The sequence below is a fragment of the Drosophila willistoni genome, assembly GCF_018902025.1.
Source record: "Drosophila willistoni isolate 14030-0811.24 chromosome XL unlocalized genomic scaffold, UCI_dwil_1.1 Seg141, whole genome shotgun sequence".
In the NCBI taxonomy this organism is placed as follows: Eukaryota; Metazoa; Arthropoda; class Insecta; order Diptera; family Drosophilidae; genus Drosophila; species Drosophila willistoni.
The window spans coordinates 13,186,001-13,200,859 of record NW_025814052.1 but is presented as its reverse complement, the minus strand read 5'-3'; the positions used below and the strand labels follow the sequence as shown (position 1 = coordinate 13,200,859).

At 37.4% G+C, this 14,859-nt stretch overlaps 3 protein-coding genes across 3 annotated transcripts in view; all 3 read right to left on the bottom strand.

The window, feature by feature from the left end:
- Positions 1 to 595: 595 nt before the first annotated feature.
- LOC6641170 lies at positions 596 to 1,790 on the bottom strand. The gene is made up of 4 exons (XM_047011472.1): positions 1,425 to 1,790; positions 1,105 to 1,274; positions 886 to 1,040; positions 596 to 816 (listed from the first exon to the last, which is right to left on the bottom strand). The coding sequence occupies exons 1-4, from the start codon at positions 1,772 to 1,774 to the stop codon at positions 652 to 654; spliced, it is 840 nt and encodes a 279-aa protein (XP_046867428.1). The 5' UTR covers positions 1,775 to 1,790; the 3' UTR covers positions 596 to 651.
- Positions 1,791 to 7,319: 5,529 nt separating this feature from the next.
- On the bottom strand, positions 7,320 to 8,189 carry LOC6641169. Its single transcript, XM_002064244.1, has 3 exons — positions 7,711 to 8,189; positions 7,459 to 7,631; positions 7,320 to 7,402 (listed from the first exon to the last, which is right to left on the bottom strand). Exons 1-3 carry the CDS (start codon positions 8,187 to 8,189, stop codon positions 7,320 to 7,322), a joined length of 735 nt encoding a protein of 244 aa, XP_002064280.1.
- Positions 8,190 to 13,289: 5,100 nt separating this feature from the next.
- LOC6641167 overlaps positions 13,290 to 14,859 on the bottom strand; it is a 73,131-nt gene continuing 71,561 nt past the window's right edge. Inside the window, exon 12 of the mRNA XM_023175176.2 lies at positions 13,290 to 14,502. Coding sequence (XP_023030944.1) covers positions 13,752 to 14,502 — 751 coding nt within the window. The 3' untranslated portion in view covers positions 13,290 to 13,751. The remainder of the gene's footprint in view (positions 14,503 to 14,859) is intronic.

The window sequence follows — 14,859 nt, the reverse complement described above, 5'->3', positions numbered from 1 at the left end:
TGATACCCTATAATCCACAAGAAGTGAAACGAATTTTTATTTCAACCCCTTTTAAGAAGACTTTTAAATTTTTTTTTGGTATACATTTTATTGTTAGGTGCTTTGAATTTCATTTGAAATTCAATGAGAAAGTCGAATTGAGCTCATGCACTTGCTAAAAGGGATATTGTTATTGTTTCTTTAAATTTAGAAAATATCCAAAAAAAGGAATAGAAAAACAAATAGAAATAAATATTTTGATGATGGTGAATTTATTTGATGCAGAAAATTTATATTTCTTTCCTTTCAGGAGTAGAGTAGGTATTTGTGTATAAATTGAATTCGGAAACGGATGTCGACGGGGATGAGGATGAGGATGTGAATGTAATGTGAGCAATTGGGGATATGCATTGACTTGGTCCTCTTTCAACATTGATACACAGGAGAAGGAGGAGAGAGGGAGAGACATAGAGGTGGAGATAAAAGAGATGCTTGGAAAACAGTAAAATTGTAACGTTTCTTGACAGGCTCACTCAACTGTGTCCAGGCTTTAGCTGTAAGGCTTTTGTGGCAATTGTTTCAATTTGATTTGCTGCAAGTGAGACTAGCACACACACACACACACAAACATACACACGCACATTTATACCAGAGTCATCCGCACATCCTCATCTAGACGGAATCATCAACATCCTCATCGTAATCGTCATCATCATTGCCAAAGCTATCCATGGCTTCTGTTACGGCTACAGTTGATGGCTGAGTTTCGGTTTCGGTTTCTATTTCTGTTTCAGAGTCTGTTTCAATTTTGTTTCCAGTTGGAACTTCGTTTGGCAGCTGCAAAAAATTAAATGCATTATAGTATGTCTCCATCTCTTTCTGTGTGCATCATGCATCGTGACCAACCTCAATTCTAACTTGAAATGCATCAACATGTTGCTCTGGATCCGGCTTTAGCTCTGACTGGGTCTCATTTTGGTTGCGTATGGAACTCGCCGGATCTATGGCCACGGGCACTTCAAGGCTGCGTGGCAACAGCGGTTGCTTATCGGTTAATGTTTCTGCGTTTTGTGTGCCATAAAATTGTATATTTCGGTTAGAATGAGTCGGGAGAGTGCAACTTACGCTTATCCACCCGGAAGCCTCGATTATCGGCCGTGTAGAAAATGGTCGAGTATTGTGAATTGGGCAAGGGAATCGAGTAGTAACCTGTGCGGGCCAGCACAGAGCGTTCGTAGCCAATGGGCAGCCAATAAGCCCGTTCATAACGTGTATCTCCATTGCTTAGTTCATATCTTGAGTGCAGCAAAAAAAAAGGGAAAACCAAATTGTAGTAATATACAAATATTTCTAGCACATTCCTTGTAGCCTTTCATTCGGTTGAAAGCATCTACAGCTACTTTTGAAATGTTAGTAGCATACTTCCGGGGGCAATTTTCACCGACCTGTATTCAAAGCGTCCATCTGCATGCCGATAATCGTATGCATCGATTAGCGTAATCAATCTGTTGTCCGTCGATGGTTGTTGAATGGGAGCTGGAGGTGGAGCTGGAGCTGGTGCTGGAGCTGATGGTGCCACCAATGGTGGCCAATGATGGATGAGTTGATGGCGACGATCTGTATCTGTTTTAATTGTAGTCCTTCTAGGTGGCGTTCTTGGCGTAGTGCTGGTCGTTGTGCTGGTCCGACGTGGACGAATGGTCCAACGTGCCTCAGTGGTGGGCAAATTAAGGCACTGGAGGCAAAGAAGCATCAGGCCCAGAAGCACACATTGATTTAGTCTTATGCTCGGCATTCTGTGTCGTCTTGTCTTGAATATTCAATAATTGATTGAAGTTGATGGACTTGAACGGTTGCCTTATATATACGGATACAAGAAATCGAAGTATCCCAAGAAATGGATGGCGATGGGGAGAAAACGACGAAAAGAAAGCTCAAGAACTCACCACAAATAATCCCTACAGATGCCAGCCCCGTCCCCTCTCCCCGTCCCTTCCATTCTGACACCCCTAACCCCCCGCCCCGCCCACCGAAAAGAAATGCAAAGTCTTTGTCATGGTTGCTTTTGTGATTTTGACAGGCACAGTTTGTTTTTTTTTTTGTTTTTTATTGTTGGTCCTACTGAACCTTGCTCTTGGGGATTTGTGCCTTGTTTTTTCTTTTTTTTTTTATAATACATACATACATACATACAACATTTTGTTTGTTGCGCCGCCAGTGGGCTTCAAAATTGTGTCAAAAGCAGATGCAGACGATCCAAAGACCAAGTCGCAGTCGCAGTCGCAGTCGCCAAGTCAAGACCAAGTTGAAGTTTAAGTAAACAGGCATGGTTCATTGACCAGGCAACTGTAGCAACATCATCACCATGAACATCACCATCATCGTCATCGTCATCATCATTATCGTTTCACATTCAGCTATCGACAGGACCCATCTTTGCCTTTTGTGTGTTTGTGTGTGGCTGGTCATTGATTTCGGTTGAACGTAGGCGTCGAAAATGTTTCTCTTTTTGGCCATGGCTTAATTGTTTAACACTTGTGTGTGTCTGACTGACTGACTGACTGTCTGTCTCTCTGCCTGGCCTGTCTGCATGTGAGAGTCCTTGACAACGACTAGAGTTGAAGGAGTTTATCGATTTGAAACAAGTTGAAAACACATCACAACAATTTGTTCTTTTGAAGTTGTAAATTAAATTAATTCAATTTAAATGCAATTTATTTCAATCTCTTTTCAATAGATAACACAATTCAAGATTAATTAATTGAAAAACAGCATCTACAAGTAACACTCTTCACCTTCAAATGGAGCCTAATAGAGAAAATAAAAGTTGTAAGTTCCTTAAATGAAATTATTGTTCATTTGAGTAAATATTGTATGGCCAAGCTAACTAGTTAGACTTATTTAGTTTGCTTTCCTTAATATGCAAATTCTGAAGCATAATTTATAAACTGTTTAACTAGTGAGCCTTGAATTAAAACTTTCTTCCGCTGAGCCTTTTAGCTGGTTCTTAGTTGTCTATTACTTGATTTCTTTTCTGATTAAGGGTTAAGGGTTACTACTATCTATGTTATTATACTGTTAGTTAGTTACTAAGTTTCATTAATATGAGTAAAACTTTCTTTGTAATAAAAGTACTTAACATTACAATGGCTTACTCATCCTGTGATCCTTCTTATCCTTTCATTTCAACTTTCAGTAAATTTTGCAAAAGATCAATTTTTTTTTTTTGATTTATCTCTGACTTGGTTGAAGGGTATACGAGTTTCGTTACGTTCCATCTACAAATATTTTGCTGTTAAATTCTCTAAAGTGTATGATTGATGATCCATGTACATTAATTAATTAAAGTTTTGTCTACAAAATTCCAATTGGCATTAACAAATAAATTCACTCAAAAATGTATTTAAGAAGAATTTTAATAGAGACTGTCGATTGTCTCTTTGTGTAAAGGTCAATTCAAAAGATGTCATTGCTTAAATTTAAAAGTATTAATTTGAAAAAATGGGTTATTTGTTATTTTATACTTTATTTTTGGGTCCGAAATGACACAATTGTCTCGTAACAAGGTTAAGCAGAGAAATTCACAGAGAAATGACACCGAACAAAGAAGAGATGAAATTCCATTTGGCAAATTAAAAAAAAAAAAGAAAAAAAAAACAGAGAGAAGTTGTTAATAATAAATGTATATAAGAAATATATATATATGTATATGAATGTTCTGAGATTGGACTAACGGTGCATCGGTGCATACAACTTTTGACTTTCAGTCTTGGTCTTCTTTCACGTTAAAACACTTCTCATGTAAATGCCAATGAGACAAAATCGAGAGAGAAAGAAGCAAAACCCATCATAAAAATTACCAACAAATGGTCGTGCCAAAAAAAAGAAGAAGAAGAAGAAGAAAAAACTGCAGTTGCAAATCCCGTTGACACCAAAACCAACGGGAATAAAACGAAACCAGAAGGGATAGAGGAAATGAAAAGGAGGAGGCAAATGGGGAGGGGAGGGGGGTAAAAAAAAGGAGAACAAACTAATAAATATTTTGCTAGCACCGATATAAGCATAAAATATTGTTTAGGTTTCGAGTCGAAAGCCAAAAAGAAAGAGCAAGAACAGAAAAAAATGGTCAACTCAGCTTGTTTGTGTTCGCTTTTCACAATATTTTATTTTAGCCAACTTCTGGAATTCTCTGCCCTGCCCTGCCCTGCCCTGACCTGACCCCTCCCCCTTACACTTGATGCCGCCTTTCCTTTGCTGCTCCTGCTCCTGCTGCTGTCTAAGCCATGAATTTATATTGCCTCGGTTTCGATTAAGTATTTCGGTTATATAAGATGAGTTTTTTTTTGTTGTCTTGTCTGTCTTCTGTGTTGCGCATTCCCAAACAGTCAGCTTGAAGGGCAACAGCACAAGGAGCAGGAACAGGAGCAGCTGCTGGCCTAGGCCTAGATTCCATGTCCTTTGCCCAGTCCTTGTTGTGGTGCAAATTGCTCAATTATAGGCATGCTGTCTTTTTTGACAGCAACTTTTGTCGGCCTATACGGAAAAAGTTTCATTTTAAGTCGATTACTACTTGATTTTCCGTTTGACAGAAAGCCAGAAGGAGTCGATGACAAAATTTGTGTCACTGGGAAAGAAGCCTGAGTCAAGGACAGACAGACAGACAGATCGAGAGAGAGAGAGAGAGGGACAGATTATTCTGACCACATACATACGCAATGTGTATGTGTGACATTTGGCCTTTCTGCCGAACCAAAAAACATTCTTGCCCTTCTTCTTGACTGTATGTAAATTTGTTAACAAAACCTACTTCAATCCCTGTTTACCCTACAAATATGCTGCTCATATTGTTGACTTTGATTGAAATTTCATTAAATTGCTTAACCACAGCCATATGTTTGCAGTAATAAACCTAAATCTTATTTCAAATTGATTCCAAAACTCTCATAACTTTGGGTCACCTTATGAATAGTTTATGGACATGGATGAATGTTACCAAATGATTGCATTCATTTCATATGCACAAACTCAACTCAACTTGTCATCAAAAAAGTCCAAAAAGTAACAAAATTTTTATTTGATGAATTTTAATTGGCTCTGAATTGATATTTATGAATTATGAACCAAGAATGTTTGGTCAACTTAAAATATATATTTTTATACGGGTTAGAAATTTACCTAAATAAAATTTAGTATAATTTAAAGTGTTCAAATAAAGAGTCCTACAACATGTTTAGTTACATTTCTTAGACAAATTTCGAATGTATTCGTTACCAAACTCAAATGTCATTAACTTGTCTCCATTTTTAGTTAGTTTTTGAATTTCAAAATTGAATGATATATTGATAATAATATTAGTCATCAAGTTAACCCTCTAATGCCCAAGAGTGCCTCAAGAAACATATCGATACTTTAGAAAATCATTGATACTGACCATTTTTTAAACCATTTCGAAGTTAATTTATGTTAAAAAGTTTCATTTGTTTATTTCAAACTTAAATAAATTTTCAAAATTTTAAAAACAGTTTCAGTGTTCATTGTGTTCATAATTTTATGACAATCGATTAAAAACTCACGAGCATTAGAGGCTTAAGTTGGTATTTCAAAATTTAATGATTGATTAATATAGAAATATCCATTCAAATGTCAAGTAGCAATATCTGAAATTCAGACCAGATAAAATTTTCCTATATACTTAACCAAATTTGATACTTACTATGAAGAACTTCATCAGCAGTTGTCTCTATTGGCAGGAGATAGGGGGAATTTCCACTCCTTGAGGACAATATTTGAGCTCTTAATGTACTAAGTTCTTTTGATATTCAAGACCGACTTTCCTCAATCCTGTACTAAATTGAATCTATAACTAGATAATAGAGAAAGATCGACTAAAGATACTTCTCTGAATTTCCATGCATAAGGAAACTCTTGATAAATATTATTAGATATTTCTTTTGAGTATTAAACTCAGTGTTAAGTATTTGCTGACTCTTTGAAGTTGATTCATGTCCAGCAAAAGCAAACAAATATCGCTTTAAAGTTCAAATTCGTGATATATGTATATATAAATATACATATATATAAATGTGATGTACTCTTTAATTTTTCTTGTCTCTGTTATGTGGGTATTTGTTTGGGCCACGCGCTAGAAATGCAAATAATCAAACACACAACAAGAAGACTGAGAGGACTGACAACTGAACCGGTGACAGAGACAGATAGAGATGGAGAGAGTGAGATAGAGAGAGAGAGAGCGACTGAAATGATGTTACTTTTCGTGCCAGGAAACTTCTTTCGGTTGCTGCTCCATGTTGATTTAGGCAAATTCGCATTTAGACAACGAACCAAAATCAACCGAGGATGTTGGCGGATGTCAGCGGATGTGGCTTCAACCCCTTTATTTATTTTTTTCTTACTTTTTGGTTCGAAGCAAAAGAAAAACAAAACAAAAAAATGAAGCAAAAGTAATTCTCTGGTCTTTCTCTTGGCGCTTGGTTCTGTGGTCCATCTTTGGTTTGGTTTGCTTTGTTTTTTTTTCTTTCTGAGGGGGAGGGGTTGGGGCGCACACAAAGGCGCTTCATCAGCAACAACAATGACAGCTAACAAACAACCGTTAAGTGCCGCAACAAATCGCCAAAAATTGAAAACTGTGGGAATACCACTTACACACACACACACACACACTCTGTCAGAAAGCCAACACACATTTGTAGATACAAATCTCGTTTAACCAAAAAACAAGAAGCCGAAAACAAAAACCGAAACAGAAACAGAAACAAAAAGTATCAAAGACAATAAAAGTAAATAAAAAGTATTTCGAAATGCCATTTGAATTAAATTTGACGCAGATGAACAAAATAAAAGCGAGACAGAAGAATAACCAGTGAGAGAGAGAGAGAGAGAGAGAGAGAGAGAGCTTGAAATTAAGAAACTTGAAAATTAAAGCCAAAAAATGTGTTTGTTAAAGTTACTCTGGACGACTCGACTTACTTATTGTTAGTTACTTGTTTAGAATTTGTATTAAATTGAAAAATAATGACAAATTCTTCAATGAATTTGAGACAAACTTTTCACATTTTTTGTTTTGGCCTTTGCTTTTTGCCATCTCACACAGACTTGGGCCAATTTTCATTACGATATTGCGCCTTCTTTTCCATGTTTTATATGAGAAATACTGATTCTAATAAATAATTTCTTCAACTTTAAAGTGTCTAGAAAATTTATTTAGTTTTGTTTAGTTTTTTTTTTTTCAGTTTTTTTAGTGGTTTGGTTTCACGTGCACAAAAAATTCTAATTGTATTTACATACCGAACGATTGTTTGTTATCGGTTACCGATTATTGATTATCGTTTGCGATGTGTTTGAAAACAATCGACATCAAGTTGCTCATCGCGTTGCACTCGCGGTGGACTTTTAAGATATTTCACTGAAATCGATGGCAATAAATAATAAATCAACGAATTTCATTGAACTTGAACTCACCTTCAAACGGATGATATCCATGGATATCGGATCGATAACAACGCAGCTCGTAGGTTATGTCATGTGATGAGATGGAACGCGGTTGGGTATAGAAACCTTCAACAACTTGACCATGCTGCTCTTCGGAATAGTAACCACGTTCCCAGCGACGAACGCCATTCGGTAGGGAGTAACTAAATTAATGTAAATAAGTCAAAGGAATATTATTGTCACCTCTTCTTAGCCATCGTTCCGACTGACTGACTGACTCACCCATACACATAGCTGCCATCTTCGTTTAGATCATAGAAGTTATCGCGCCAGGGATTATAAGAAGGTGCCACTATGGCTGGTTCTTCTGCTTCCTCTTCGCCTGAGTCGCCTCCTTGCTGCTCCAGCTGCTCCTGCTGCTGCTCGTTTTCCTCCGATGAGGAGGATGACCGTGAATCATCAGCAAAACGTGCCAAGGCTTCGGCTGACGAACCGGGTGCCACAATGGCCGGCTGACGTCTCAGCTCTCCAGTTGTCAATGGGGCAAAGGCATTGGTCAATTGATCGGCCAATAGTTTTTTCAGTTCTTCCCTCATCTCATTGGAATCCAAACTCTCGAATTGTTCAAAACTCTCGCCACCATCGAAGTTCGGAGTCTGCAGCTGACGTGCCGGCAACCTTTGTCCTCGGGCAATACCCAATACCATGAGAACAAGCAGGAGCTGGACCTGGATCTGGAATTGAGTGTGACCCGAAAGCATGCTGGTTGTGAACTGCGCTCCCTGGCCCGCTGACCACTCCACATTTATATGGCTGGCAATGGCCGAATGTCTTGGCTAAGCCACAAATCTGTCAACCAGCACGGCGAATGCATAAATTTTGGTGCGCCAAACAAAAGTGAAATTTGCATTTTGCATTGTGAGTCCAAAGAATTAAAAGTTGAGAATTATGGGCCGCAGAACGAGACAGATGTCGTCGGTGGTTAAAGTAGATGATGATAATGATGCCCATCGAGTTGTTTCTCGAATTGGGTCACACATAAACACATTGTTGGAAATCAATTTGAATTGTTATTACCATTTCCGTGATTTGTCTATGAGTTGTATTTAAAGTTTACTTTCAGGCTTCACTCGACAATGGTCCAAAATGTGGCATAGTTTTGGGATGATGAAGGAAAAGCGTAAAGTCGAAAAATTTTAGAAAATTTACCAAAATATAAACAGCAAAATACATTACCAACAGAAAAACCGAAATCCTCAAGAAAATATGCAATTTTCGTATTAAGACTATGAAATATTTACAAACAATAAGCACATAAAGCCTAAAAGTATGCAAAAATGCAAAATCCCACTAATGTGAATTTTAAACCAGTGCCAATTAAAGTTCATTTTGTGCTCCAAAAAACGTGAAATAAAAAGACTGAATTCAGCGAATTTTCTTATTCAAAATTAATTTAATAAAGTCAAGTTGAATATTTTCAAATGGGAAACATATAATCCAAGTTTGGAAAATCTGCTTTGGTTTTCCAAACTCATGAAATTTTACTCCTCAGTTGCCCGGTCTCTGTTTTTAAGTTCCAAATAATTAAATGAAATTGTGTTTATTCTCACTTGCACAACAAAATTTTAATTTGATCGCATTTTATTTTTACACACCCATTTTGCTTAATGTTAGATTTTTTAATTTCATTATCGTTTTACATTGTTTCCATATATAAAGTGTAAGTTTAATTTTTAAAGTCGTTTCTTATGCATCTAATTACATTTATTTGAAAAAAAAAAACATTTGCTTTGCCTTAGATGTAAAAATAATTGTTTAATTCTTACGACTAGCAATTCTGTTTTCAGTTGACTTTAAGATTTTTCTCTCGAAAATCTACATCTAGATTTATCCACTTATTAGTTTATGTTTAATTTTTACACAATTTATCTAAAATGATGAACAAACGAAAACGATAACGAAAACTGATACAAAAAATGTTGTCTAGTATATTAACCAACAGAAATTCAACTGATTTAACAATCATTTTAACTAATTTATTTAGTTTTTTCTTTTCTTTTTTTGTAGTTTTATGTTTTTTTTTAAATATTTTTTATTGTATATCTAAATAAGTAAAAAAGCTTATCGAAAACAAAGCCCCACAGTAAAACTGAATGAGCCTTAAATGTTTATATCTAATTTATTTTACTTTTCAATTTAATTATTTACAATTTATTTGTTAAATGACAAATAATTTGAATTTTCCCAACACACAGTTTTGGGTCCTTTTGGCAGCTTTGATGCTATGGATGATGCCCCTTTTGCAAAATCATTTATAGGTATATATTTTTCTTTGAATGACCTCAGAATTCGATGGACTTGTTTTGAAATGTTGTTGATTATTATAAATACTTTGTATCTGAATTAGGAATCGATTAATCGGGATCCATCTAAAAAAATTAACCCGTTTATTGCCATACAACAGTTTATTTAAAAACGATTTTCCAAATTTATTTAGTTTTTATACTCACAAAATACTGAAGCCAATCAATCAAATGAATTGAAGTAAAGGTAGCAGTTACAAGGACTGTTTGATAAGTCCGTGTAGTAACTTTAAATGCAACACATTTTTCCTCTTAACAAACTTTGTAGAAATAATTTTGCATAATTTTCCGCAAAGGCCAAGATAAAGCATAAAGCAAAATACAAGAAGGCTAAACGAAATCTTTTTTTTATTTAAGAACAAGTCATCGTTTATGATACCATAACCGTTTGCAAAATGGGCTTAAATAAAATGTAGTATTAGGAAATTTAGAATTGGTTAATGACTTTTGTCTTGTTGGGTTAGTAGTTTCGTAGGAGGATTACCTTTGCCCTTTCAAGGAGGCCAAGAATTCGCCTAATTTCGATTGTTTTGTAAAGACAATATTTAAGTTACAACTCGTATAAAAAATGATGAATTTGTTGAACTTTTTCAGCCTATTGCATACTTTAAGGGGCAATGTCACCGCCTATATCCATATTAATATGTCGTCCAAAAGTTGTTAGAGCCTTGTCTAATACTAAAACGTCTTAAAATATGATCCACCAAATTCTTGAGAAATATCCGTGTAACAAATGAAAAGTTGAAGTAACTATTTGTAAATAAATTTATGGACCTTTTTTTTTGATTTAGTCCATTTCTATGTAGAGTAAATTGTGTATTTTGCGTTGCCCAATTAAATGAAGTTTTATTTGTTTATAAACAAATGAATTTACTAGGGTATACAAACATCAAAACTGCTAAAGTTTTGTTGTCTCTCCTTTCTATACAATACATTATTTGTTTTGTTTTGTTTTGGTTTTTTTTTTGTAAGTTTTAAACTTTTGAATTTTATTTTAATGATTCTTTTTATTTTGTTTTGGGTTTTCTTTTGTGTTTAACGGTAAATTCAACTAGCGCCTTTACCACTTTATACACTCATGCCAAACTGAAAGTAAATAGAATTGTAAGAATATGTAGTTTGTAGAATAAGTAGTTTGCCACAAACTACTATATACTCTTTGTGTGTGTGTGTGTGTGTGTGTGTGTGTGTGTGTGTGTGTGGGTGAAAAATAAATAATGCAAAATTCTGTTAATATTTTTATGCCATTAATGAGCTCTTTGTTAGCCTGAAGATTGCCCTGTGTCATTGCTAACAAATCAGTGACAATCATCTACTTGACTTTTTGGCTTTCAGTTTCTATGACAAGGGTCAAGTGTTAATCATCCAAATGAACTCTTCCTCTTCGCCAAGTAGTTTGCCACAAAAATGTTTCATGTAATCTGAATTGCAAGTGCGCTTAACGCCATTACCTAGAGAGAGAGAGAGAGAGAGAGAGATTTTTTCTGTTTTGCCGAGGTCGAGTTGGGCAACTCATCGCTGTCGTTGCGCTTCCAATTCAATCAATCAAATTGGGTTTTCTTTGTCTTACCCAACCACCTCATCATCCATATCATTCTCATGCTCATCATCATCAATTTCATTGTCATTTTTGGACGCACAGCTCTGTGTGTGTGTGTGTGTGTGGCTGGGGCCATATTTAACCTGTCCTCCCATGGCATAGAGAGACATCCGAACTCACACTTTTTGCCCCCCAACTCATTGCATTACGATGACCATGCTAATTGTGTGCCCACAGATTTGGAAGAACTTGAGTTGAGTTATCAGACAAAGTTTGTTAACAAAGTGTTGAAAAAGGGAATGACTGCTGGTTTTTTTTTTTTGCTAATCTAACCAATTGAATTAAAAATTGATTTTCAATTGCCTTTGAGGCGACCCCAAACCGAGAAACTGAAAAATAGGTGGACTATTTTTTTTGTATCTACCACAAACAATCAACAAAATACATATACATTTATGTATATGTATGTGTGACATTCAAATAAAACTGCAATGCGGCACTAACTAATGCATAAAAGTGTGTCAATCAAATGGCTAGAAAGTTTTCTCTTTTGGCAAAAACTAAAAAGAAATTCATATCGAATCGAGTCGAAAATAATGTAAACAAATAATAGATAAAAAGAAACGAATATTGTTTCCTAAATTGAGCAAGAATATATGAAAAGTTGAAATTCAGTAGAAAAATATATACACATATGAGTGGGTGTGTGTGTTGGCTTGTAAGTGTTTAATGTGAAAGCATAATACTCTTTGTAATAGCACATGTGTCGCCTCTCCAATAGTTACTCGCCACACTGGTTTCATCTGCAGCATTATGTAATTGTTAAGTTAGTCATGTAGAGCAAACAAGAAGATGGTGGTTTGGTTTCGGTTTGAGTTTGGGCTTTGCCATTGTCCAGCCCCTTTGCAGTTGAATTTGCAAGAACTGTTCCAGTTGTAGTTTTACACACACACACACACACACACACATGCGATGGCTGAGAGATGGTTGGTCAGAGGGCTTTTGGTTCTGGTTCTGGACATGCTCCAGCAGAGGCTGGCAAACAGAAGACACTGTGAAGTTTTCACCAAAAACAATGAGAAAGCCTTCACACACACACATACAAATACATATACACGCACTGCACACATACCGTTATAGATAGATATGGTGAAGAAGAAAAGCGCGAGAGAGAGAGAGAGGAAAGTGACGACAATGGCACAGCCAGACACTAAGCAGACCGTTGACAACGTGTCGTATGAACAACATGCACCAGGACATTGTTGTCCGGCTGGCCTGTTTCACCCTCCCCACCACCAGCACCACCATCTCCCCTTGTTTTGTTCCCCCCACATTTTTCATTTTTCTTGTCGTCCTTGTTTTGTTATTTTTATATCTCCCTCCAAGTGGTGGGCGGGGAGAGGGGGTACTGAAACTTCTTCATTTACATGCATTACAAACGTGGACGATGAGTCGCGAGACCAGTCCAAAGTCCATCCATCACAGGCACGCGCTCTCTTGTGTGGTCTCAGTCGATGTTAACTCCCACGTCCACCTTGCCGCCCCCCTTTTCCCCTTTTTTTCCCACAGCAATTTGCGTGAAAATAGTTTTTAAGTGATTTTCACGTTCGTACGAATGAGTTTTTCTCGGTCCCCCCCCCCACCTCCACCACATTTTCATTTCATACATGATTTTTCATTTCGTTTTCGTAATTTCCTCATGTCTGCTGGCGCTTAATGATTATATATTAAATTTATTTATTCCTCTTTGCCTTACATCAATTTCAGAAACAGAGACAGAGAGAGCGAGAGAGAGAGAGAGAGAGAGATAGAGAGAGGGGGAGAGCAGAAAGTAACTGAATGAATGCATTTTCATTTCGTTTTCACGTTTAAATTGAAATTAGAGTTCTCGATACAATTTATACTTTTTTTGAGGAGTTTTTTTTTGTTTCTTCTTTTTGTCAATTTCCTGTATATATATATCTTTATGGGACTTTCAACTACAATTTAAGGCAAACACAAAGGTAAAGAATATAAAAGCACCGACTTTAAGGATACTCTCCATTATAATTATCATCAGGCTGCAAATTCTTTGCAGTTTTGCTTCAATAAATATACCCACAATTCTATGGACACAGATTCTGTGCTGGGTATTAAAAATGCAGCTGAATGCTTACAGGATGTGCATGGTGGCAGCGGAGTTGACAAAGGATGCAAGGAATTGCTGGCGAGGAGGACCTTTCCGTGTCTGATTGCGACACGATGCAACGGTGTCGTTGCACAATAGTGCCTGCGGTTAATATGTTGGCCATTGTCCTCTTGTTGTTCCAGTTGCCGTGGTTCCTGTTGTTCTTCTCGTTGTTCGCTTTTTCGTTGTTTTTGGTCATGGATGTTGTTGTTGTTGTTGTTGCGGTTGCTGATTGGCGGGCAATCCTTAAATGTCAATGGGACGTCATGATAATCACGTCTGGCGCTGAATTCCGTATGTCGATGAATACTTTAGACTCCTCGTTCTTTTGCTGCTTATTGCCGGACAAAATGTTTGTCTGTCCAGGGCCCGGTCCATGACTCTGTCCCTGTCCCTGTCCCTGTGACTGTGACTGTCCCTGTGACTGTCCATGGGCATGAGCCTGAGCCTGTGCCTTCATGGCTGGCAATCTCTGATGGGCGGGCAACGTCGTATGTCCATGATGCATGCGCTGCTGCTGCTGCTGTTGCTGTTGCTGCTGATGCTGATGATGGTGATGACATATCTCCTGCTGAGGTAACACCGATGGCTTACCCATCGGAGTCACTAAGAGACCATAGTGTGAACGCTGATGACCACTGTGCCGCTCCTCTAGCTCCATGGCCTCTTGATGTGAATGATGCTGCAAAGGCGGCGGCGGCGTTGCCGTTGTCGTCGGCTGCATGCTGCGGCGATGCAAGGTGCCCAACAGCATTGTTGCCGCTCCCGGAGGCGGCGGTGTCTCCTGCGGCAACGTCATTTGGCCAACTGATGGCGATGATGCCTGCTGATCATAGCCAAATGTCGAAAAGAAACGCGGCGGCGGCGGTGGCATTGAGCCAACAGCTCCGCCGCTTCCCTGCGAGGATGAGCTGGACTTTTGTCTCATTAGCGATGTTGTCCTACCCACTCCTATTCCTCCCATTCCACCGCCAATGCCGGGGCTGTTGGCAAATAGTGATTCCCTGTGGATCACAGAAATGAAAGAGACAGTAGATACAAAAAACGTGTGAGGAGTATCGAAATATTTCTCTACGCAAAGGTGGAGGATATATGTACATATATACAGTGGAAAGAGGAAGGGGAAGGGGATGGGGATGGGGGTAATAAAAAGGGATAGCTGTCAATCAATTGTCAATCTTTATTATAAAGCTGTAAAGCCAACATAGATATTAATTTAATACGATTTCCTCTACATACACTTTAAAAAATGCAGTTCTTAATTCTTTAGTTTCCTTTCAATTGGGTTTCAATTGGAGGGCCATTCTGTAAGTTATTTTCTCAGTGTATGTATGTACATGTCATTCAAACTGTCAAGTCTT